Genomic DNA, 26,855 nt, shown 5'->3' with positions numbered 1-26,855 from the left:
ATTCAAAATATAAATATATATTTTGTAAATAAATGAAGGAAATATATACTTTGTATTGGAATTGACCGAATATTTAACATAAAAAATTGATACAAAACTCAACACAACTGCAACTAGAGCTATTAACGAGCTAAAGAACAATTTTAAATGTTCATATTCGGTTGTTAACATTCGTGAAGAAGACTCGTGTTCGTTAAGATTTCGATTTTATTCGCAGTGTTCGAGCTCGATTCGTTAAAAAAATTTTATTGTTTAAGTTTGTGTTCGTATTCAGGTTGACTAAGTTTATTGAAATTCGTTTGTCTCATTTTTTTTAATTTCATATATAAATTAAAGTAGATACTTGAAATTATTATATTTATTTATTTATAAATTATAATTTTATATGTATATATATATTATTTATAATAAATATTTCATCTCTTTCAATTCAAATTATATATATAGTTATTATTTATTACTTTGTATGTCACACTCAAAAATATATTTTGTAATTTTACTTATATTACAAACATACTAATATTATATATACATATTTTATATAGTTTTTTTTTTTAAAAAAAAAATCCCACAAATTAATCATAATAGTATATAGGTATAGCTGAGTTGATGTCAGCCAAAAGACAAAGCTAAGTATGAGAGGTATTGCACCTCCTTGCACTTGCACGCCACCAGGCACCAGCAGCCGGAGGATAAGCTCCATTTCAAAAAGGCAGGAGGAGGAAGAATCTACGCCAATGCTGCGCCCCCATCCTCTCCTCCGCTTCGAATCTCTCCCAAACCTTCTTCCCTCCCGATTTCCCCTCTCCCTCTCCCTAAATGGACCCCGAACCTTCAAACCCTGCTCTCCTCCGCGCACTCTATGCACCGCCTCGCAATTTGAACTGGATCTGGACCGGATGCTGGCCGTTCTGACGGAGGACAAGCGGCGGATGCTGGCGGAACATCCGGAGTTCGGGGATTTAATAGAGGTCGTCATAGACTTGGGGCGGAAACCGTTGGCTCGATTCCCCGATGGGGATCTCGTCCTGTCGGAACACCCCATCACCGTGGAGGATATTCAGCACGCCGTTTCGCAAGTGCGTACGCTTATTCTTTGTTTGTGTTCTCCCCGTTTAATTTGTGTTTCATTGACACGATGAATTTTGCAATGCCTGTCGATGCCTTTTCCCCCAATACATCACATTTGCATACACGAAATTACGATTACATAGAAAGAGACATTTGTAAATCATCTACGGCTAAGATGTAATGTTAGGTATTAATGCAAGCAGGTTGGGGACTTTGCAGTTGATAATCGAGCTGGAATCAGCCGCACATTGCATCGTATCAGTGCCATTAGGAACCGGAAGGGAAAAATCATTGGTTTAACTTGCCGTGTTGGTCGGGCTTTGCCAGGAAGTGCTAACTCTTTGCGAGATTTGATTGAGGATGGAGCGTCCTTGTTGCTGATCGGGCCTCCCGGGGTTGGGAAAACCACAATAATCAGGTGAAAATATGCATATCTTTGCACAAAGGTTTACTAGTGCTTTACTTTGTGAGAAGCTGATTATTCAGTGTTTGAAAGTTATCCGAAAAGCAGTGACTATGATCTAGAGACTTATTTCATCCTACTTTCTATGCTCGTGATTAGGATAGATACATTGTTGCCTCTAGAGAAGCTTAATTAGTTAGTTGCGAATGCTAATTTGTTAAGAATTAAGTGGATTGATGATAGAGAGCATATCATTTGCTGGAATCAAAATATCTTCCATATTGGGGTCACAATTTGTATCAATTAGACGAATTGTTGGATGAAAATTGCCATCTCGAACTACAATTAATTTATGTTTAATCTTGAAGGGACATAGCTCGCATGCTTGCAAACGACTATAAGAAGCGTGTAATGATTGTTGACACGTCAAATGAAATTGGTGGCGATGGAGACATTCCTCATGCAGGGATAGGGGATGCACGTCGGATGCAAGTCCCTCATTCTGATGAACAACATAAGGTATGAGAATCACTTGTCTCCTTCTGACCAACCAATGAGACGTTCATAATTCAAAGAAGGCTCATTACTCGAAGCGTAGAAGTATTCACATAATCTGGTTTCCTCTTATCTACATTATGTTGCATGTTTTGTGGGCTGAACATTCTAAGCAACCTATGAAATGTACACCATCAGATCTTCGTCGTTCTTTCCTGTAGGTGCTGATAGAAGCTGTCGAGAATCATATGCCACAAGTGATTGTGATAGATGAAATCGGTACGAAACTTGAGGCTGCTGCTGCTTGTACTATTTCACAGCGTGGAATTCAGCTTGTTGGAACGGCTCATGGTGTAACGTTTGAAAATGTGGTGATGAATCCTGCTTTAGAGATGCTTGTTGGAGGAGTGCAGGTAATTTTATGTTTCTCGAGCAATTTAAACACTGCGATGAATCTGTCTTCGTCGCAGGGTTTGAATTCTGCCAAATATCACTTTATAGTGACTCTTTCTCAGAGTGTAACATTAGGAGATGAAGAGGCAAGTAGAAGACGCGTTCAGAAGACAGTGTTGGAGAGGAAAGGACCATCGCCTTTCAGTTGTGGAGTAGAGATAATTACTAAGGCTGAACTACGAGTTCATCGTCATTTAGAAGCGACAGTAGATGCTATACTTCAAGGTTTTGAGTTTCTTCTTCCACATGACATATGATGTTTCGACTTTCTTGGAAAACTTTTCTATGATTGCCTTATTGCCATGTCTGGTGTGAGCAGGGCGTAGACCAAATTTTGAGGTTCGCCGAACACACCCGCGGCCATCGGATGAACTTGAATCAGGATCACTCATCTATGATTCCACTGAGCCAAGTACGAATAATGGTATTGACGATAAATGTGAAAACAAGGATGTTACCCCTAATGACGACGAAACTGTTGCAGAAGAAAATTCATTGAAAGACAAGACTGCTCTGTGTATCTTCCTTTATGGGGTACGCATTGTGGTCAAATTTTTGTTCATAATCGCGGAAAAGATCAGAACTGAAAGAAATGGCATCATTTTCCAGTGTTCATATGCTGCTTGATGTTCCTTAATCTTCATGAAGGTTTCTTGTTTCCGATGAACTGAAAATGAAAATTTTGTCTAGATATCAGAGACGAGTGCGATACAAGGAATAAGGCAGCTAAACTTAGATGAAACATTTGAATTCACAGACAACATCAGCGAAGCAGATGTGTTACTAGCTTCGCAGTCCAAACTCAGGAAGAATGCTCAGCTTCAAGCTGCTGCAAGATCTCGTGGCATTCCGACTTATGTTACCAAGGTAACGCAAAAATTGTAGTGCATCAACTTTATTTTGCATTTCTATAATCACTGGCACACGTTACTCATAGGGAATTCTATGTCTTATATTATTAGATACGTATATGTTCTAGATATTTCTGTTTTTCTCGATGACTTTCAATGCTTATTATTATTATTACCAATATATATATTTCCTTTTTCTAAGCAGACGAGTTCGTTGTCCCAAATATCCAAGGCTGTGCAAGCTCTAATGTCTGACTATGCTGATGGTTTTGAATCCTATGAATCAAAAGTGAAGGCAAATGATGCTGAAAAGATCGATGCCTTAGAGGTAATTCTTTATTTATAGGCTTATACTTGTATGTTCAGTTTATGGCATAAATGCTTCACACTTCCGTCTTACGATAAATTGTCACAGTTTAATCCCGACTTAACTCAACAAAATTATGTCTCTTGTGTACAAAGGAAGCAAGAATTGCAATAGAGCAAATAGTTATTTCCAAGCGGGAGCCGGTTGATCTTCTACCTCGTGCATCTAATATCTTGTTGCTTCAAAAGGATCTCATTCGCAAATACAATCTTAAGTCAGAAAGATTTGTTTCTGAGGATGGTCTGCAGCATCTTCGAATCCTTCCTTTACCGAATGTGAGTGATGAGTTCGAAGATGCTGATGATGCCACAAGCCTTGGAAACTTCTATGGTTCAGCTGATGAAAGCAATGGGTCGGCATATTCTGTAGAAAGATTACCTCTCCTCCCGGACTAGACAACAAAAACTTGTCATCTGTTTCGACTCCAAATCAAAAGAGTAGAAAGGAACAGGTAACTTTCTGCTTTACTTTGATTATGTGCTAATATTTACACAATTTTCCCATGAAGTTTCAGATGACTGCTCGAATCAATTGCGATCATATCTGCATTTCTATGTTTCTTTAGGGTAACGTGATATTGTCACTTTATGGTTGTCTTTATATTACAACAGAGAGACTAAGGAAACCGTGACAAATTCACTCACTCACTAGAAAACAACCACCACATGAATTGGCAAGTATTTGACTTGACCTGTTAGGACATTTTTATTGATACTGCTCTTCTTTCGGTTTGTTTATATGATCATTTTAATGATACCAACTACCAAAGAACACACTTTGAAAGAACAAGATAAGAATAAATATGCTAGTGCCCCAAAAAGTAGTTTTCTAAATCAGTTGCTACATTTTAAATTCTTGTTTGGTGTTCTTTTCCACTCGAAGCTTTGTGATGTAGTGTTTGGAATCATTGTTCATAATTTCAAAAGTCAAACCTCATATATATATACATAATCAGTTTGTTTAAGCACTATCCTCAATGTGGAAGTGCCGAAAGATTGCCATGTTTGCCGGTGATGCATGAAATCATTTTGATTGCTACATAAAAAACTTTGATTTGTTTTGCTACATCTTCCGGTATTGGATTCGAGTAATATGATGCGATTAGTTTTAGGTACGAATTCGAACATGACACTTCACACTTTGTGACTATCAAATGGCTGAGATGTATCGATAAATCTTGATGAGATTTGCATATACTGAGTGTGATTTCTCGATAATTTCTTAATAGAGTAATGCAATGTGTGTAGAATTTGGTGACATTTGCTACTTATTCTGCAAATTTCAAGTTTAACGAGTTCGAGACATTTTGCGAGTCAAATTAATATTAGGGAGTTATCTCACAACAAGATTGATCTTGTCTTACTATATTCAAGATTGTCGTCGTAAATTTGTCGCTATTCATCAATATTTTGCTAACAATTTGTTTTTTCAACGAATCTACATGACTTTCATGTTCTGTTTTTTTGTGTTTAGGTGGTTGCAGAAATGTCATTGGAGGCCGTACAATCAGATAAAGTTGCTGTAAGATTAATTATTCTCGACGTGTATATATTTATGTGTATACAAAACCGACCTCATAATTAGCATGGGATACCATCATTGTAAAGCATAGATTTAACTCATTATTTTACGGTGCAAATTGGTTATGTTTTTAACAAAATATATTACTATATATAATCGTAAAATACAAGCACACCCACCCTAAGCCATCCAAAAAGAACAGCCTAGCTAAGAGATATGTATATTTTATATTTTATTTTCTTAAAGTTTTGTTTGGCCTGCAATTTTTTAAGTAACTGCATATTGTTTTATTTTTTATGACGTCGAAAGTGAGCATTGGTTGGGTAAACTCCTAGGGAACCATGTGTAACAGGTGACCTGAGGTGTCGGGGTTTGAACTTATAATCTTACGGTCGCAAGTTCTACCTCTACACTACCGTACCATCTCTTACTGCACTTGTTTTATTGTCTTTTGTGTATATGCGTGATGAGTGCACATTTTGAACCAATATTTATATCATCGTTAGTTTTGTTTAATCTTTAAAAATGCATTATCACTAGCTGGGACCCATGTCCTCCACCTGATTTAGAAATCATTCTAATAATAATAATAATAATAATAATAATAATAATAATAATATGTATAAGCATAAGAAATTAATAATGATATAAACAAACTAATTGTAAGAGTTAGAAGAAAACATAATAATTGCACTTTAAAAGTAATTAGATTAACAATTAGAGTAGGGTTTAGGGTAATACCGCTATAATTATTTATTTTTATAATGTAGAAATCCTCAGCCGCTATTTGATAATATGCACGGATAAACTCTTGAAAACTTCGGACGTTTGAACGCAGGACTCTACCCCCATTATTTATTTATTACTGATAGATGTATAGTCAACAGCATATCCAGATTTGATCAAATTAGCATGATTGATTTGACTTCATCTACATATATAATATATAATATATAACATACATTATAATATAATATATATATATTTATAACATTATGTTTTTTATATAATATATATATATATATATATATAGTGATTGGGTCAAATACCGTGACAAATAAACTAAAACGTATATAAATAAATAAACCAGAATTACCGGATAAGAACATACTTATAAAATAAGTCGAAAAGTCGACTTTAAAACCAAAAATTAGTTTATATATTAATTAAGGTTAAAATAGAGTTATAATTAATCCGATATACGAACTTTTGACATAATAATAGGAGAGGATGGGCGGCGGAAAGTTATTTGATTTTTCCGGCATTAATATTCAAAAATATAATATTTCTTATATATAGGTAGAATAGTACCAAGATAAAAATGAAACTGAATACTATTAAGAAACCACTATTCATTATATAGGACCGACTCTCAGTAGGGCCGAAAAGCTCACAAAAAAATAAAATATTCTTTTCGTTCTTTTTTTTTTTTTTTAAAGTATAATATATATATATTGGATTTTAAAAAAATAATACTCCTTTTCTCACAAAATAATAGGGAGATAAACAATAGTATTATATTGATAGTGAATGTAAAAGTGTTTGTAAAAGACCAAAATGCTCATATTTTATGTAATTATTGTGAAAAAATGAGGATAATTTCGTGAAAAGGTTGGGGCTTATTACTAAAAATGAAAATTGAACTATTGTTTTGAAACAGACAAAAATAGTAAAATTAGACTATTATTTTGGGATAGGAGTAGTATTTTTATTTTATTGGATAGTTAGAAACAATGTGAAAACAACTTTATCTTTGCGATATAAAAATAATTTTGTGATAGTAAAGTAGAGGTACTTGTAGAAAATAGTGAGATCCAGAGTTTGTACAAAAGAAAATAAATATTTTGTAGTTGTATAATCCAAAATAGAAGTGTGTCTACTTTGTGAGTGGACGAAGAAGTATTATACTCACCCCTGTTCCATTTTAATTGACACGTTTGGTTAAAGACGTGTTTTGCAGGTTGTTGGGAGTGCAAACACAAATCCCACATTGGAATATTTGAAAAAAAAATAAAAAATCTCTCCTATAAACTTTACTAGTACGAGGCTTTTTTAAGAAAGTTTAAAAACAAATTCGTACATATTCAGTTCAAAACGGACAATATCTTGTGGTATATCTTTTACCGAAACTAATATTAATATGTGTATATGAAAAAAAAAAAAAAAAAAAAAAAATTTATGGAGCACCATGCATTGATCACTAGCCTTCCTTCTATATAAACCCCTACAATTCCTCCACATCTCTACCTCCTTCAATTTAGGACAACCTAATTCTCCATGGCTCGTCTAAGCTTTTGGTTCCACTTCGCCCTCATCATTGTCATCTTCGTCCCCGCCTTTGGCAATCGAGCAATTTGCGAATCGCGGCCACTTAATTCTCCACGAGATCAACAACATCATCAGAAATACTACGGCGCATTGGCGTTTGAAGTAAGATCAAAGAGAAAAATAGGAACTAATTGGTATGATCCGAATCGAGCAAGCCCCGGGGGACCCGATCCCAAGCATCACTAGAAAATAATTTTTCAGAAATTAATTTAAGCAAGGGGACATTTGCATGATTGTACAAGGGCCAAGAATTGTTGTTCTTCTCCTGTAAATTTTTTTTTAGTGCATCTTTGCTACATTATATTATATATACCATCAGAATTGTTACATCTTTAATTTTATTGTTTTTTTTTTTTTTTTCCATTAGGAGATCTTGAGGATTGCATATATATATATATATATATATGTAGAAATTAATCAATATGTATAATGTTTTCATGTTAACCCATGCTGTGTGATGCTGCAGCTCGTACGGCTTAAGCTTATTATATACATGATGATAACTTCAAATAAAATAAAATAAAATAAAATAAAATAAATTATATATGTGGACTATTAATGAAAGAAATTAGGGAAAGAATAATTGGAGATGTTTCCACTTTATATATGTATATGTATGAATACAATATAATATAATATATAAGCATCAATATTGAACAACTAGATCTCTACTAAAGGGTGTCTCGATTGGTCATTGATTTATTTATAATAAATTTCTTTTTGTTTGTATTTTCATCCCAAAAAATATATGAATGAAAAGGAGACTTTGGTACGTCCTTTATTTTGAAAATAAATAAATAAAAAGGAATTAATGTACTATCTATATATAATATGTGATAGTGAAATTTTAAATATTTGTACAAGTGGGTGTAACTAACTAAGCATATATATATATATACCTAGCTATTGTGCCCATGCATATATTAATACCAGTAGTATTGTTATATACATAAATATATATATATATATGTATTATATTATTTGTTCAACAATAATATTGTCAGATTATACTTAATACTTATAATTACTGGAGTTAAAATATAAAATTTATATTATATATATATATTCATTTATAAAAGTACTACGACTTTCTTCTTTTAATCAAAATTTTCTAATATATATTTTGAGAAAATTAATATATTATATATATTTATTGCTTTTATATTATATATATAATTCTCTATATTTTACGTAAAAAAAAAAATAAAATAAAATAAATTTCAAACCAATATACAAAACAAACACACACTTAATATTTATAGGAAAGACACAAAATTTTAAAATAAATTTAGAATAGTATCAAATTTCTTTAATAAAATTAGTACCATAAAATAATACATGACATGACATGAATATATAACCTAATAATAGGTCCGATCAAAAAATATATATAACCCAATAATAGGATATAATTGAATTGAACTTTAGTAAGATAATTAATTTAGTATCCGCTGAACAAGTTTATTATCAATGTATATTTTAAAAGAACACTTAGCACAAAATAAATAATTACATAAAAAAGAGAAAATTAATGGTAAAAAATTATATTTCTTCCGTCCCGCTACATATTATTATTATTATTATTTTTTTGTATCCATTTCATAAAAGATGATTAATTTCTATGTTTAGTAAATTTATCATCTTAAGCAATTATAAATCAATTTAATTACATTTCTAAGTTCTTACCTATAGGGTCCATTCAAAACTTTTTTTTTTCTTTTGTCCTTAATAAATAAATATTTTTATCTATATTTAATTTTTTTTATTTTTTATAAAATTAGTTTTGAACTAATTTCTTGTTTGAACTTGTTCTTCTATTTCCGTTTTCGTAATTTAAAGTTCTGCACATTGATTCCCCAAAATTCTAATAATTTCTCCGTTCTCCTTTGAACTTGACTTCACATTACTGGATTGAGAAACTTTTTGTGTTATTATTATGCGCTTACTTTCGAAACCAAGTCCCGGTAATCTTTCTATCTTTACCTCAATTTTCTCTATATTGATTTCTTAATTGTCTAATATTTGAAAATCATCCTGCCAAAATTAATGAGATTTTATTGAACATCCATATATATAAAAAAATTAAGTTAAATGTATAAAATTATATCGAGCATACAAAATAAAATATTGCAATAAATAAATAAATAAATAACATACATATTATTTTATATAAAAAAATAATTATCTATATAACTTAAGTAAATAAACAAAAAGTCTATAGACAACGACAACAACAATAATAATACTCCCTCTGTTCCCACTTTGGATATCTGGGTCACTGTAGACACGAGAAGTTAGGATAAATATAATTAGTAGATAATTAAGAATGTATTAGTAAAAATAATTATTCTATAATATAAATAATTATAAATTAATATTAAAATAAATAATTAGTTTAATTAAAATTAAAAAATATTTAAATTAGAAAATTTAAAATAAGATTAAAGTGTGTAATTATTTTTCAAAAAAAAGGAAAGTGACATGGAATGTGGGACGAACAGAAACGGCAATGTGGACATAGTAGGTGAGACGGAGAGAATAATAAACATGCAATAAACATATAAACTATAGGATTGATTTCAAGTTGGAAAGTTTGTAATTAACACAATATTTCATATTTTATATCAATGAACAAGAAATTTCACAATCACTTCAAAATCCTTCTAAGGACCACTCTATTGTTGATTTTTTTGTCATCCAATCATGACTTCGGATCTACCTGTCATATATGGTTCGCCTAGTGTGACTTGTCTTTGTCAGACCTAGTTTGCAAGATATTATGTTCGACCAGGAGTTTACCCAGAGTACATTCGGCTAATAGCGACCGCGGGTTCCCACGTTATCAAAATATATATTGTTGGTATATATTGTTGGTTTCCTGTCCTGTAAAGGATGCTCTAGTAGTGTGAGGATAGACTCGTGACCGTGAGGTCATTGGTTCAAACTCCAATACTTCAACTCTGATGTATTGTTGTCCATTCTTTACAGGTGAATTGCCTTTGTGAATGTAAAAATACAATATAAAATACTACTTATAACTTATTTTGTGATCCAAATGTTTCATCTAAATTATTTTATAGTGGTTGAAGTGTTGGATTACTTAGATGATACACTCCATTGTCGGGAAGATAATATTTCTCTATTTTGAAAATAATTAGTCATTCTCATTTCATTGTCATTTACAAGTATTGATACTATACTACATAATATTGAATATAATACTTTCTCCGTCCCAACTCAAATATTTTTTTTTATCATTTTCGTTTGTCCACACCAAAGTATCTGTTTCCTATTTTAGTAAAAGTAATTATGCACCAATACTAAAATATCTTTAACTTTTACCTAAATTACAAATATACCATTATACATACATTACTTTTTACATAAAGACAATTGGCAAAAATGTCAAAACTTCCTACGCAGTTCTACTAATTAATAAAATACTATTATTTTTTAATTTATTATAAATCCCCAAAAAGAATCCCTTGTGACCGGAACAAAGGGAGTATTAGTTTATATGTATAAAAATATATATATGTAGAAAAAAAAATGCAGAGAATAATATCTATATTTTGATGTAATTTAATGTAATTTTAAGATATAAATTTCAAGTAGTTTGTGTATGTCCAATAGAACTATAGGCATTTGGTTATTCTATAAAATTTCAATCATAGTCTATTAATATTAAATAACATTATACTATAAGAAGTAATAATACTATTGGTTGTGTATAGATCTAAGCGATATAGAAGCACTCTAAATTAATGTTTAATGACATGTAAAAACTGATTTTTTGTATGCTTAAAAAAAAAAAAAACATATTGTCAATTCCTCTCAATCAAACTAATACAATACACAATTTCAAATAATACAAATGTATTGTCTTAATTGAAATTATATATTATTTTTCTATGTATGATAGACAGTGAGAAAATCTGCATCATGGTGATTTCCCGATCAAGTCAGTAACGTCTCTCATTCATGTGTATCGACATGTGTTAATGCGATTGTATCAAATTAAATACTTTCTTGATAAGTGTAATTAATCGACCATCAAACTTATGGAATGTTGGAATTATTCCCAACTAATCTTTGAATATTTCATAACAGCACAGATCAGGTGCTGATTGAATTTATTCAGCACCCATGCTGATAAGTTAAAATATAATTATACTAATTTTTATTATTAAATTATATAATTAATATAATTAAACAGAACAGATTCTTATGCATCAGCACAGGTGCTGAATATAATTATCTGGCACAAACTGTGCAATGTTTGTATTAATGCTGTTAAAAAAATTGCTTAGTACCATATATCAACCAAAATATATTATATCATTATTTTATTCATTACTCTAACCCTTCCACGACACTTTAGTTGGACACATAGTTTTAGGTATTATGTAATTATTAAAGTAATTAAGAAGTTTATTAGTAAAAATAATTATGATTAGATAAAAATAATTATGGATTATGATTAAAATGACTAAATAGTTTAATTAAAATAAAAATAATAATAAATTTTAAAATATGATTAAAATGAAAAAAACAAATTATGTAAGACAGACGAAAATAGTAGAGTGGACAAATTAGGTGAGACGAATGAAGTATTTGGTATGAGTTTCAGTCGAAAATATGTGATGGAATAGTTTGATATTAATTTCTTCTAAAACAAAACACCTTTTATGGTAATCTCCAATCCGCGCTAAATTGAAGGATTTCGCGTCAATTTTCTCCGGCTGACGTCAAATTTGATGCCAAAATTGGCGTTGATATATTGTTGCACTCTAGCAACACACCAATTTTGGTGTTGTATTATTATTATTATTATTATTATTATTATTATATATTGATCATTTTATTTTTTTTAAAGTTAATTTGAAGTATAAATACAAAAAAGTGGTTTAAAATAATACTTTCTTTCAGTCCACTCACAAATATACATATTTTTATTTTGCATTGTCCAATTACAAATTTAATCATTTAAAAAATACTTTATTTTTTTTTTACAAATATCTCTATTTTACTATCACATCTTTACTTTTATATCAAAAATCAATGATAAAATTGTCTTTATACGACTTTTGATTATTAACCACAATTAAAATACTACACTCTAGGTCTGTCCCACTTAATTTGTCACATTTTTCTATTTTCGTTCATCCTACATAATTTGTCATTTTTTTCAAATATAATTATACACTTTAATCACATTTTAAAATTCATAATTTATAATTTTTTAAAAAATTTTAATTAGACTATTTAGTATCTTAATCTTAATTTATAATTATTTTCACTAATACACTTTTTATTTACGTAAACTACATAATATTTAAAATTCTGTGCCTACGGTAAGTAAGAAAAATTAGCTGGGACGGAAGAGTATTTTTTTTAAACACCTCAGCAATAGTAAATGATTACTTATAAATTGGATGGAGGTGGTATATGAAATGGAATATTGGAAGAAAATTCTTTCTTAGTAAAATTAGAAAGATGGATTGAAATAAAAATATTATAGTAATTAAATTTTTAGAATTAAAATTGCATAGATACACTTTGTAAATTGGAGATGACCTCAAGATTAGCCATTAACTTCAATGTAATAAAAACTCCTAAAATTGGATCTTCCCATTCTTTGCTGATTGCTAACGACAACGACCACTTTACGCTCGTTGCCAATTGTGATGACACGGGCGTGTCGATTGGACTCTGAACATTATAAAATTATTGTCATCAAATACACGTATATATATATATTATTACACTGTAAAATTGGTTACAACCTTAATTCACACACATATGGTACACTTTTTACCAGTAAGTATTATAAACAAATGTCTTCAGAAATTAAAGGTGCACGTAGATTAGGACAAACCACATAAGATCACAAGGCAGATATGGAAGTCAAGTTGGAAGAGAAAAGGGATCGAACTGACTTCCCACGCCACGTCCAAATCTGTCTTATCTGTCAGCAAGAATGGGATTATCAATAAAACCAAAAAAAACATCGTATATATGCAAATTGCAATAAGCAGACAAATAGTGATAAAAAAAAGAATGTCGTGTTGCATAATAATCCATGCCAGCAAAGCTTCTTGCCCTTGGCCACGTAAATATTCTTTGTTTTAGCTTTTGGAACTAACGATCCGTTTTGATTAACTTTAAAAATAAGCATAAGTCAAAAGTAAAAATAAAATTAGAGACGGTTCGAATTCTGTGTTTGGATGAATCATTACAAAAACATACAATTTTTTATGAAAAACAGTTTGGATGTAAATGCCCTGCTTAAATTGACTTTTGCTGGAATTTTTGGTGTATGCTTCTAAAAAACTACTTTGTACATGTTTGTATTGACTCATGTTCAAAAGCAGAAGCAGATTTTGAGGCGAAAAATGCTTTTTAACCGTTTATTTCAGATGTTATCCTCGATGTGTTTGTGAAAAAAATATTTTTCAGTCTCAAACTTTTGAACAGAAGCCGATACAAATAGGTACAAAGTAAATTTTTTAGAAGTAGAAGCCAAAAAAAAGCTCTTGCCAAAAGCTAATCGAAACGAGGTCTAAATCCACAATTTACTTTTGTATTGTAATTGGATTCGAGGGTTAATAACTTATTTCAGAAAGCTTAAAGTTGGGAGAACCCTATTTGTCAAGTAAAGGCTTCTTTGTCTGTTGTGAATATTAATAATATATAATTATTTAAATAGGGTTTTTTAAACTCATGATCGAGGTGATGGCGATGGAGATGATGAAATAAAGAGCAGTGATGACTAGACAAAAAACTACGTTCGAAGGTTCAGACAACCAAAACTTTTTATCTCCTACATGGATGGGGCTGCTCCATATCTGATGTTTTTTGGTGGTGATTCGAGGTTGCAGATCATATCTTGGATCAACTTTGAGTTAGGACAAATCATATATATGTATATATATATATATTTGGATCTGCAGCAGTATATACAGAATCTCCATAAATCCATTGAGTTATATATATTCAAAATGCCAAAGTGATGTTGTCTTTTTTAGGTGACGTTTTTCATTCAACCTACCATGCTGTGATCTATATTTTTGTATAAATATTATGTAGAATTTGGATCAATTAATTATATACATGGTACATGCACAAGGTTGTTACGGCGAGGATTTAGGCATTGCGCCATCGGACTGCCATATCGCCTAGGCGTCATGGCGCCCGAAATGGCGACAATACGGCGATACGGCGACCTGCTTAGTGCTTATTATTAGTTTCTAATATTTAATTATATAATATAAAATTATAACATCAAATCATTAGATTTCAAATAAAATATCAAAATACCAAAATACTAAGCATAACCATCAAAACACTAAATTATCAATATGTCAAAATATGAAAGTTTCAAAACACCAAGAGAAAAGTCCCTCAATTTCCCAAATTTCCATTAATCTTCAGTATTCATATCATCTTCATCGTTTTCTTTATCCTCATTTGTCAAACGTCTGTCAGAAGGGCCATGGCGACGGTCATACACTATGGGGGGACCTGAGGATTCACCAACACCTCTACTACGAAAATTGGAATTATTGAGGTTACTTGAAGCACCTACGGCTTCATCAACATGATGCCACTCAAGATCTCCATCTTCGTGAACCAAATTTCGAGAATCATCAACCCATTCATTGTTCCATTGAAATTCTTCAAGAATTAAGGGATTAAAATTGTTTCCTTCTTCCCGCCGCTTTTGAAAGCGATGTGCAATCTTCCGATTCTATTGAAATACACCAAATCATTTAGTCTTTGGTGCTCTAGTCTATTTCTTTTCTTGGTATGAATCTAGAAATAAAACTTTATATCAAAATTTGAAAATTATTACTAAAATATTAATATAAGTAAATTTCGAACAAATTTACTTACAAATTCAAATGTGCTCCAATTGCGCTCACAACGGGCAAAAGAGCAACATAAACTAATAGTTCGTATGGAAAGTGATCGAAGTTCTTCGTTGTCACCACTATATGCATCCCACCAATCAACTAAAATATATTTATAAAAAAAAAAAATTATAGTCAATATGTGAAATTAAGTTTCATATAAAATAAAAATATATATATGTTAAAAAAACTTACGAGGACTCTTTTGCATTTGGTGCTTGATTGTCAATTGACGGCCAAAGCTTCCTCGCATTTTATACATATTTCTATTTTGAATTATTTAATTACAACATAAATATTTAAAAAATACACCATTTTTTCTTACAAATATTTTTACTTTACCATTTGACCTCAAAAAGCAATGACAAAATTATTACATTTATTTTAACTATCAACTACAATTAAAATATTATTATTTTTTAAATTCAAAGTAATATCGTATTATAATATAAAATTAACTTCTTTTTTGTTTTAATAGTGAAAAATGGATATGGAAGGAGTATATGAATATGTACTTTTCTTATATATCTTAAAATATATTTTAATGTGACAAGTATACAGTACCTATGAAAATTTTATTGTGTTATTCTTCATTTCTACTTCTAACTCGCTATGTCATGGGCCTTTCCAACCATTGTAAGCCTAATTAATATGTGTTGTAAGAAGAAAATTGATCCATTCTACACGAGAAGTTGTGTTAAACAGAAATTATTATGATGAACACAATTATTATGCAACCATCCTAGAAGTAGAATCAATGCAATTATCTTGCAAAGTTACTTCATGTTACAATTTGTAACTCATAAACCAGTCTCACAGTGTTCTATAACACTTCAAACATTAAGATGGAACACAGAGATCAAAAGGAAAATTGCATTGCCAAGTTATACCCGACGAGCAATCGATGCTGACCTGAATCAGCAATTCCACTCAAGGGACTTCAAGAAGACAACCAACAGAAAAGAAACCTCAGGTGTCTCGCTAAGAAAGAACCCGATTATGTTAAAATTTGCCAAAGTAAACCAAGGCAACCTAATCCAATTATGCCTGAAAATCGGATTATGAAGGCCAAGATTACGAAAGACCAAAAGTGTTCCCCTAACACACTAGTAACCCATTATACAAAAATCATTATATAGAGGTCACCAAAATCTATCGATCACATCAGCACGTTATTTCCTAAACCTAAACCATAAATTTCAGATCTTAGATAGCTCCATGTTCATGCAACATAATTGAGTATAGGAATCAAACTCCCTTATTTTGAAACACCAAAATCCCATGGATGAATATTAGTCTAACAACTTGACTGCTTAGCCAAGCCATTATTAAACAATGTCATATTCTCCATAATTCATCTCTCGGTGAAGCATCACCTCTCCAGCAGTTATAAATGATGAAAGACTAAAACACGGGCAAAAGATGCAAAATTTCGAAGGGACTCAGGAAACGAAAGGTTTTATGAACCACCATTTCAACTGTTGTGAACAAACGCAATTCCCTTTTCAATTGAAGATTTCAACTCCGGCTTGAGAGCTTCTAGTCCTTGTTTCTCATAGTCGGATAGCGGACCCAGACCTAGAACTTCCTCCACACCATTCTTCCCAAGTCTCACCTGTTAAGCACAACAAAGTTAATAGCAGCTCTGCATAGCATACTCAAGAATATAATACCCTTTGATTGCATAATCAATATAAATATTTATGGGTATGCGTAGTTATGTCCCTAAAAACAGGTAAAACACCGGGCGGAAAGCTGCTTAAGTTTACCAATGTGCATAGCCACATCAGCTATTTTAATTCTCAATGCAGCTTACACATTACATAACCTCATGTAGACTGGAGTAAACATAACAATGGAACAGTTTAAGTTTTAAAATTTTAAAACAAGCATGATGATGAAAAAGTTGGATTTAAATGTCAAAATGCTCCATCATCATATATACAAATGGGAAAATGATCGAGTTATTCTCAAAATGCTCCATCATCAACTGACCTTGGATGCAAAGAACGGTAACTCAGTAACTGTGGATTGCACAAAAGAACATTCAACAACATCCGGGACCCCATTAAGACCCTTCAAGCAAGCATCTGCAAATATAGCCCCAGCATACCTGCAGGGATAATGTGAGGTGAGTCACTTAAATCAACTTGCCACCATGAAATCATGATTAGAACATGAATTGTGCAGTACTTCCAATGTTAAAAACTAACAATATATAATTCACTACACAATCACACAAAATGCGTTATCAGATAACTCCAGTCAACTATTCAAGTTTAACGAATCAAGTAGCACAGCACTTACGCCATTGAAAGTGTAGCTGATCCCTTTCCAGCTTTGGCTTCAACAACTTCAGTTCCACCATCTTGTGTCCTTTTAGTAAGGGCTTTAATCTCTTCATCCGACAGATTTGCGCTAGGTGCGGCCTATCAGTTGAAACACAGTTGTTACATATAACAGATGCAGTAACAAACATCACCTTCATAAAAAAAAACATCACAATGTAAAGAAAGTGCTAGGGTAAAAAAAATCAGTACTTGTGAAAATAAGGGAAGAATGGTAATTCCGGCGTGACCACCAACAACTGGCACATTGACATCTGCAGAACTCATATAGAGATAAAACTCAAATCTCTCGTGAATATAAGATACAAAAAGTGAAACCTTATAAGCGTACCTGCAACATTAACTCCAGCCTTGCCTGCGTAGAAGGTTTTGGCCCTTACCACATCAAGGGTGGTCACACCAAACAGTTTCTTCTCATCATACACCTTTTTGTTCTTGAACACCTCGGCGGCAATAGGAACAGTTGAATTAACAGGGTTGCTGATCATATTGACAAGAGCCTGAAATTTTAGGTGAACCCAGTCAACATCCTCAGTGGAAAACTTATCCTAGCAGTAAGTGCACTCGCAGCCTAAAATTGATGAGAAGAAATAGGGAAAAATATGTATCATTACATTGGGGCAATACTTAGCAATGCCCTCACAAAGTGATTTAACAATGCCAGCGTTAATCTTAAAGAGGTCATCTCTAGTCATGCCCGGCTTTCTAGGTACACCTGCAGGAATAATAACTATATCTGCACCTTCAAGAGCATGTCCTAGCTGCTCGTCTCCTGCATAGCCTTTCACCTATACATAACCACAAATAGAAGTTCAAAGATTGTTAGGGGAGGTGATGAAATGTCCAGGGAGAAGAAAATGCATACAAGGATCCAATTGGAACTCTACCAGAATCGATTAAGCAAAACAGAGAAATCCAGAAATGAAGACATAGTTACAGATCCCTATTTGAACCTCAAATCACGAATTTCGCTTTCAATGTTCTGGAGCAAGACAAGAAATAACTTGGCTACTTTGTATTCTATTTCAATAGAGCCACGAAACAACAAACCAAACAGTTCACTTAAGACTAGTTGAGCAGAGAACTAAAACCATGAAATTGAACCAGAAAAGCAGATCCGAAACCCTAGAACAGAGCAGAACAGAAACAAACGATATCAAATTACAAATCTCCAACAGAAAAAGAGAAACGCACAACAAACAAACGCGCGAACACACACACCAGAGCGATACCTCAGATCTAGTGTTGATGTGGCTGACATCGGCAGCGACTCCAGGGGTTCCGGCGATATCGTAGAGGGAAAGAGTGGAGACAAGGGGGTTCAGCTTTAAAAGCAGAGAGAGCGGCTGGCCGATCCCGCCAGCTGCCCCTAAAACGGCGACCTTCCGCTCCGGGGCGTGGTCGGACAAGAAACTCCGCCGGGACAGAAACGTAGAAGCGCGAGCCCTCCTGTTCAGCACAGATCTCAACATGGCAGCCTTCATCGGAGAGCGTATGAAGCGTCGGAAGCAGAGAGAGCAGATGGATGGATTGATATGGAGCCGATGAGCAGTTGAAGACGCAGTGAATGGTGCGCACTGGCTGCCCTGCCTCGCACTGATATGCTATGGTAATACGGGTACGGGTACGGTTTCGGGTCGGGTAATCGGATCCTCGGAGCCTCCGCCCACCGCGCCGCTGTCACTCTCGTTCTCTTAAATGCATTTATTTGTGCTCCCTTTTCTTCCTTTTTAACTTTTTTTTGTTTTTTTTCCCTTTCGTTCGTAAGGACCACCCAAATTCCATTCTTTTCAGAATTATCATTGTGTATATAAATTAATAAATAAATATTTATTTATTTATTTTATAATTACAATATATTAGAAACTGCCAATGAGCTTAGCTACCAAGCTTACCATCGGCATCGGGCATGTCAATCTTGCAGCTTTATTTTATTTATACATATTTTTTAATATTTTTATCTTTTTCCAAATTAATATCTATATAATTCTTATTCTCGTTTCAAAGTGTTACCCATGAAATATTCGTAGGACTTACATAAACTATGAAAAAGAATCACAACATCATCAACAAAAGACTTGAATAATACGATGAAATAAAGTCCGTCTTAGAAATTAAGTATAATTATTTATTTTTTTTAAAAAAAAATTGCAAAATATTTGAAATAAATTAAAATATATTTAAAACGGATAAAGTATAATATATATGCATATACTAATACAATATATATAATTATATACACTTTATTAACTCAAAGAGAGTAAATAATTAAATAAAAAAAATATCAATTTTATATTACTGATATCATTTATTGAACTTAAAATATATATGTATATATATTTACGAAATACTATTATCTTTTTGTCTTTGTGACGGAACAAAGTAGAATAATTTTGGTGGATCTTAAGAGTTCTATATATCCTACTTATGATCACTATCATGACTGTGTTTAATTATCTAGGGATTTTGTTTTCCTTCTAAATTTTTGTTTGAATATATATAATTATTTGAAGTAAAAAAAAATAAAAATAAAATTAAACAATCATTAAAATTATGTCATAAATAATCGAAATTAATAACCAAACAAAGCCACTAAAAGCATCTCCAATGGGGCTGCATAAAAAAAATAAAAATTGTCATTGTGAGTGTATTAATGTAAAAAACAGTAGCAATTGTATAATAAAAAAAAATAGAAGTAATTTTACGGTGATATAGTTATTTATATAAATAAAACTATTGTATTGAAACTAATAAAATATATATAATAAAATATGTCAAAAATATTCTTTTTTGAGTAAAACATAGAATTGTAAATTAAAATAAAACTAAAAATAATATAACAATTATATTTTTAGAGTTAAAACTCTATAAATAAAGTATTTAGAATAAAAGCCCTAAGGAATAAAAGCAACACATAGTGCAAATTAAAGCCCAACCTTAACAACTTCACCAACCAGCAGTTGCACGCCAACCCTTTAATCCCAAGCTATCATTATTAAGTACCAAAAAAAAAAAAAAATTATCATTATTAACCAACAATACTATCTATAGAAAACACCTATTCAATTTCAACCCCATCCATAAATCCCAAATAGCCCCTACTGCCACCGTGGCCGGCTGCCGGAAATGACGACGACCCGGCAGCACCAAAGAATGCGTCTCCTCTTCCGGCTATCATTGGTGTCTGTCCTCACGGTCGGCGCATCTAGAGTCGCACTCGACTACTTGAGGAACAACGACGTTGGCATTAAGTTGATGCCGTCCGAGTACACAATCCGCGTGCCGGTTGAAGTATCTGAGGAGGAGACAATCGAAGACGGATGCGATGTTTTTAAAGGCCGATGGGTTTGGGAAAACGAGAGCTATCCTCTTTACGAGGAAGAGAATTGCCCGTTTCTCGTTAAGCAAACAACATGTTTGAGGAATGGCCGACGTGATTCTTTCTACCGGCATTGGCGATGGCAGCCCGACGGGTGCGACTTGCCGAGGTAATTGTTTGTGTTGGGACCAGTGGCGGAGTCAGAATGTTGAGATTGATAATTTTGTTTAAGTTTGTTAGGCCATCTGCATAAAAGAAACCCTTCAAAAGTTTCTCTCAATTTCCATTCCATACTTACTTTTTTATTTCACAATCACTTTCTTCTACCTCACTAAAAAAAAAAATATATTTTTTAATTTATACCAAAATAATTAATAATATTATTAAATTTAAATAAAATTATATCAATATATATCATTTTGTAAAAAATGAAATTTTATACAATACAAAAATATAAATAAATAATTAAATAAATGATATTTAAAAAAAAAAGAAAAAAAAAGTTTTATTAGATTAGTTTACCCATCACCTCTTCTGCGCCAATTACTTTCCACTTCATAATTTTTATTCTTTTTTAATTGTAAATGATGACGTGGGGGTTTCTCTGCAGCAGAGAAATGGCCGATACTAATACTCTTAAGAGATATTGTCAATGTTTATATTTGGTTGTTTTGGAAAATTAGAATTTTCAAACATTGGAATAGGAGATTAAGGATAGATACTATTGAAGATTTAATTGATAGTAAAATATAGTACTTCATCCATCCGAGAAAATTATATAATTTTGATTAGACATAGAGAATTAAAATAATAATACGTTAATATTAAAATAGAATAGGAAAAAAAAAAAGTAGAAAATTATGAAAAAAAAAAAATATTTAAAATTTGATAAAAAAGATAGGAAAGTAAATAAAAAATAGGTATATACATTACGAGTATTTGCATTTAATCTCAAATTATTTTAGTTATGGTTGAAAATCTTTACTAGTGTTGGAATATAATTAAAATTTATAAATATGATTAAAAAAATTGATTAATATGTATTGTATGAAATTTTAGGTTTAATGGGATAAAGTTGATGGAGATGCTGAGGGACAAAAGATTAATGTTTGTCGGGGATTCAGTGCAACGAGGGATGTTCGAGTCGATGGTGTGTTTGGTACATTCTTCCATTCCTTCTAGTGTGAAGACATCTCTTCGAAGAATACCTCCTCGAAAAGTTTTCAAAATAGAGGTACGTGCATCTTGGTGTTTCTAAAACTACCTTAAAATTAAAATGTATGTTTAAAGAAACGATCATCTTACTTTAAATTAAAATATAGATGATATATGTGCATATCTAATTTATTATGACTTAGGTTAATTTTTTTTCAACTAATCTAGGAATTCAATGCATCGATCGAGTACTATTGGGCTCCCTTCATAATCGAATCTATATCCGACCACGCGACAAATCATACTGTACATAAGCGTTTGGTGAGACTCAATTCGGTGGCGAAGCATAGCCAAGAGTGGGGAGGAGTTGATATCTTGATATTTGAGAGCTATATTTGGTGGATGTACAAGCCAACCATAAATGTAACGTATGATTATTAATTCATATATATATATATATTATTTCAAGTAGAAGTTTTGAATGAACCTAATTATAAGTTTTTGGAGAGTTGGTTTAATTGTTGTATATGATTTTCAAATGTTTTTTTTTAGATATGGATCCCTCGACAAAATCGAAGAAATCAACGTAACGGCTGCATATAGAGTGGCACTTCAGACATGGGCTAACTGGCTCGATTCTACAATGAATCCATCTACTCAAAAAATCTTCTTCGTAACGATGTCTCCAACACATTTGTGGTTAGTATAAAATTCAGTTAGATTCAATCAAAAGTTGTTTAGAATAATGTTCCGTAACGGATGATTTAGAAATGTGTAATGAATTTATGATCGTAAAATTATTAGTTCAAACTCCCGACAACGTCATAAAAAAAATATTTAGAATAAATTTTACAAATAAGTTTTAATCAACATAAATAAGAATTTTTTTTTCTATTAATTTAAACTTGAGCATATTATGTTTACTTGGTTTTTTTTTTTTTTTAAGTTTAAATAATGGGTTGGATTGATATATATTAAAAAATAATAGTAAATTTTTATAAGGAATATTGTAGTAAAAAAATTGTAAATTTTAAAGTGAATGTGTTTGTTCAATTTTTAGAGTCAATGTAATTTTAGGTTTCAATATTAAAAATATACGTTTTTGTTATAAATTGTTATTTTGTACTATATATTTAAAATATAAATAAAATCTGTTTTGAAGATTTTAAAACTTACTTTAATAAGAATATATTAAATATAGATATGATTTTGAAAATACGAAATTTTATATAAAATAAATAAATAAAATATATGTATTCATATGTCATTAATATAAGCTAGTTTATTTAATATATAAATTTTTTAAATACATATATTGATAAAAAAAAATTATTTAATTTGATGACTTTTTTAACAGAGTTCACAGAATATTTGTATATACAGTAGAAAAAAAATAATCTAAAAGAATCTCAACGAAGTAAAAAAATAAAAAATTACAGCGGTGATGGTTAATCGTGATCGCAATTTTTTTCAAGTATAGGAGTTGGGAATGGAGGCCGGGAACAAACGGCAACTGCTTCAACGAGACACGCCCGATCAAAGAATCATCGTATTGGGGCACCGGTTCCAATCTCGATATCATGGGAATCCTAGAAGACATTCTCGGACAACTAACAATCAATGTAACCGTGCTAAACATTACACAACTGTCTGAATTGAGAAAGGATGGCCATCCTTCGATCTATGGAGAACGAAAGGGCAAACTTTTGACTAAAGAACAAAAATTGGATCCAAAGAACTATGCCGACTGCATCCATTGGTGTTTACCGGGAGTTCCCGATACATGGAATGAAATTTTGTATGCACTTCTTCTACAAGACTATCGAGTTCATGTTCAATGACATGAGCTCGAGTCGCAAATCACCTTTATTCTTTCCCGATCAGGTATTTTTTGACGCCAATGAATGATGTAGAGTACTAATTCAAATTTTTAAGAAGAAATAAGAATGAAGAATTATTTTTGCCCAATTCTATTTTACTTTGTTCAAATTTAAAAACATTTACGATGTTTTAGTTATATTTTACTTTAAATATACATTTGATATTTTTTTTTCCTCGTAATATATATTTTCTCTATCTGCTTCTAAGGGTCACATTTACCTTATTGTAATTAACATTAAAAATGTGCTTATATTTGTATTTGTTTTTTTTTACAAATATTCTTCTATTGGTATTATAAGACATTAATAGAAGTATTTTTACAATCCTTTCTTAATTTATAGTACGTTTTAATATAATAATTAATATTCAAAAAGACCTTAGAGCTGGACATATGTAGTATCTTATACTCCCTCCGTCCCATGTAATATGTGTGTATTACCGTAGACACGAGAATTTAGGTAAAGTATAATTAGTAAGTAATTAAGAAGTGTATTAGTAAAAATAATTATTATTTAGTAAAAATAATTATAAATTAAGATTAAGATAAGTAAATAGTTTAATTAAAATTAAGAAAATTATAAAATTTAAAATGCGATTAAAGTGCATAATTATATTTCCAAAAATAGAAAGGACAAGTTATGTGGGACGGACGAAAATAGAAAATAGGAACAAATTATGTGGGACGGAGGGAGTATTATGTAATAAAAATAATTTCCACATATCGCATCTCTATTAGAGAAATAGAGGAGATTACGGCTAAGTCCTCAGGGATGGCTTAGTGATCGTGAGATTATGGATTCAAATTCGAAGATCTTATATGTTACACATGATTCACATAATATAATTTATTTTTTCGAATTTAATTTTTAAATTATTGAATTCGGTCAAAATTTATCCGCAGTGCACCTGAAAAATTGCAAGCTATTATACTCTGTTTAAGTTTAGAATCCAAATCCAATATTGCATTTGCATGGTGGTCTAACTTTAAACTTACTTCATTCATGCATGAATGTATGAATTAATTAATTACCCTTTCTTCGTACCCAAGCAAATTAAAGGGTGAAAATATTTTCCTAGGAGGTTATTCTCAATGCCCACTCAAATCTTTTGAGTTGTCTTCTCAATCCCCACTCAAAATTAAATTAGTTGGATCATCGATCATTCAGATTATCCTTAATTATCCAAAAACATAAATAAATAAAAATTTCTACATATTTCTTGAGAGAAAGGTCAATTTTTACCCATTTGTAGTTTCCAACATAATCATCATATTAATTGGTAAAAAGTCGCTGTAATTGGTAGTTGTAACAATTACTGCTCAAGCCCCTTATTACAAATACTTAACCACAAACCCCATTTGTACTTGGAAACAAATTTTCTATTCGATTCGATATTTGATTCGATTTTTAAAATTAATTCACTATGGCCTTTTACCACTCTTCCCTTACCTTAATTTGTCTGTTCTTCTCGACATTCACGATTATATACGCCAAAAGCAGACACGAGCACAAACATGAACACGAGCACAACCATAAACTTCGACAAGCCTACGTCGCGCTCCAAGCGTGGAAACACGTCATCTACTCGGACCCGTCGAACTTCACGTCGAATTGGCGCGGCCCGAACGTGTGCAACTACACGGGCGTGTACTGCGCGCCGTCAATCAACGACGCCGCCGTTTTAGTCGTCGCCGGGATCGACCTCAACCACGCCGACGTCGCGGGTCTCCTCCCCGACGAATTAGGCCTCCTCTCCGACCTCGCCTTGATACATCTAAACAGCAACCGATTCTGCGGGATCCTCCCGCGAACCATTTCGAAATTGTCGCTTCTCTTCGAGCTCGACCTCAGCAACAACCGATTCGTCGGGCCTTTCCCCGACGTCGTCCTCTCCCTCCCTTCCCTTCGCTACCTTGACATTCGATTCAACGAATTCGAGGGGCGGGTCCCGCCGCAGCTCTTCGGCGGCAAACTCGACGCCATATTCATCAACAACAATCGGTTCCAATCGACAATACCGCGGAGCATCGGCACCAGCTCGGCCTCGGTCGTCGTCTTCGCCAACAACCAGCTCGGTGGATGCCTCCCGCCGTCGATTTCGAAATTTGCTGACACTCTCGAAGAATTAGTTCTAATAAACACGAGTATCTCGGGATGCTTGCCCGTGGAGGTCGGATTTCTTTACAAGTTAAGAGTTCTCGACGTGAGCTTCAATCAAATTGTCGGCCCCATACCGTACTCGGTCGCCGGCTTGGCTCATCTCGAAAGATTGAACCTTGGGCACAACAAGATGAGCGGAATCGTGCCGGAGGGAGTCTGTGTTCTACCGAATCTTGTGAACTTTACGTTCGATTACAACTTCTTCTGCGAAGAAGAGGGGATTTGTGCGAATTTAAGTTCGAAAGGGATCGTGTTCGATGATCGGAGGAACTGTCTGCCGCGGAAGCCATTGCAGAGGAGGAAGAAGGAATGTGAAGCTCAGAAGCCTGTGGATTGCTTGGAGGATCGTTCTTGTTCATCTTCTTCCGCTGATTCTGATGTTCATCAACAAATTATTCCATTGTCTTCTTCGACTCCTCCTCCTCCATAAGGTCTGTAGTGTGTCTGTGTAAATGTTATGTAATATAGCCTGTCGAATGGGAGATGCAATAATGAAGTTAACTTCTGTATGTTTGTACATAGTGATGTTATACACGTAAATGGATATATTGGCATCGCAGCTGTTTGGGATTCGAAATTTGATATTGGAAA

At 32.3% G+C, this 26,855-nt stretch overlaps 4 protein-coding genes across 7 annotated transcripts; 3 read left to right on the top strand and 1 right to left on the bottom strand.

Annotated features, from left to right (window-relative positions):
- Positions 1 to 632: 632 nt before the first annotated feature.
- Positions 633 to 5,391, top strand: LOC127247984 (protein SEEDLING PLASTID DEVELOPMENT 1-like). 3 transcript variants are annotated; one of them, XM_051270104.1, is made up of 11 exons: positions 633 to 1,079; positions 1,275 to 1,489; positions 1,843 to 1,993; positions 2,191 to 2,382; positions 2,485 to 2,647; positions 2,742 to 2,834; positions 2,907 to 2,956; positions 3,113 to 3,289; positions 3,479 to 3,601; positions 3,736 to 4,091; positions 5,114 to 5,391. In XM_051270104.1, the coding sequence occupies exons 1-10, from the start codon at positions 636 to 638 to the stop codon at positions 4,033 to 4,035; spliced, it is 1,908 nt and encodes a 635-aa protein (XP_051126061.1). In that variant the 5' UTR covers positions 633 to 635; the 3' UTR covers positions 4,036 to 4,091; positions 5,114 to 5,391. The 3 variants fall into 3 exon arrangements, with proteins under 3 accessions (XP_051126061.1, XP_051126060.1, XP_051126062.1); XM_051270103.1 differs by having other exon boundaries at positions 2,742 to 2,956; positions 5,114 to 5,390; XM_051270105.1 differs by having other exon boundaries at positions 947 to 1,079; positions 1,291 to 1,489; positions 2,742 to 2,956; positions 5,114 to 5,388.
- Positions 5,392 to 16,637: 11,246 nt separating this feature from the next.
- LOC127247594 (malate dehydrogenase, mitochondrial-like) lies at positions 16,638 to 19,372 on the bottom strand. The gene is made up of 7 exons (XM_051269516.1): positions 18,983 to 19,372; positions 18,365 to 18,538; positions 18,082 to 18,250; positions 17,943 to 18,004; positions 17,710 to 17,831; positions 17,398 to 17,515; positions 16,638 to 17,017 (listed from the first exon to the last, which is right to left on the bottom strand). The coding sequence occupies exons 1-7, from the start codon at positions 19,232 to 19,234 to the stop codon at positions 16,877 to 16,879; spliced, it is 1,038 nt and encodes a 345-aa protein (XP_051125473.1). The 5' UTR covers positions 19,235 to 19,372; the 3' UTR covers positions 16,638 to 16,876.
- A 1,431-nt stretch (positions 19,373 to 20,803) lies between these two features.
- On the top strand, positions 20,804 to 24,223 carry LOC127247593 (protein trichome birefringence-like 31). Of its 2 annotated transcripts, none has more exons than XM_051269514.1 (5): positions 20,804 to 21,238; positions 22,129 to 22,303; positions 22,453 to 22,652; positions 22,777 to 22,923; positions 23,705 to 24,223. In XM_051269514.1, exons 1-5 carry the CDS (start codon positions 20,877 to 20,879, stop codon positions 24,063 to 24,065), a joined length of 1,245 nt encoding a protein of 414 aa, XP_051125471.1. In that variant the 5' UTR covers positions 20,804 to 20,876; the 3' UTR covers positions 24,066 to 24,223. The 2 variants fall into 2 exon arrangements, with proteins under 2 accessions (XP_051125471.1, XP_051125472.1); XM_051269515.1 differs by having other exon boundaries at positions 23,700 to 23,949.
- Positions 24,224 to 25,501: 1,278 nt separating this feature from the next.
- LOC127247927 (leucine-rich repeat extensin-like protein 4) lies at positions 25,502 to 26,828 on the top strand. The gene has a single exon (XM_051270020.1). It carries the CDS (start codon positions 25,528 to 25,530, stop codon positions 26,692 to 26,694), a length of 1,167 nt encoding a protein of 388 aa, XP_051125977.1. The 5' UTR covers positions 25,502 to 25,527; the 3' UTR covers positions 26,695 to 26,828.
- Positions 26,829 to 26,855: the final 27 nt, after the last annotated feature.

This window comes from Andrographis paniculata, unplaced genomic scaffold (genome assembly GCF_009805555.1).
Source record: "Andrographis paniculata isolate CXL003 unplaced genomic scaffold, ASM980555v1 Contig32END, whole genome shotgun sequence".
In the NCBI taxonomy this organism is placed as follows: Eukaryota; Viridiplantae; Streptophyta; class Magnoliopsida; order Lamiales; family Acanthaceae; genus Andrographis; species Andrographis paniculata.
The sequence above is the reverse complement of the archived record's forward strand: the minus strand, read 5'-3'. Positions and strand labels throughout refer to the sequence as shown.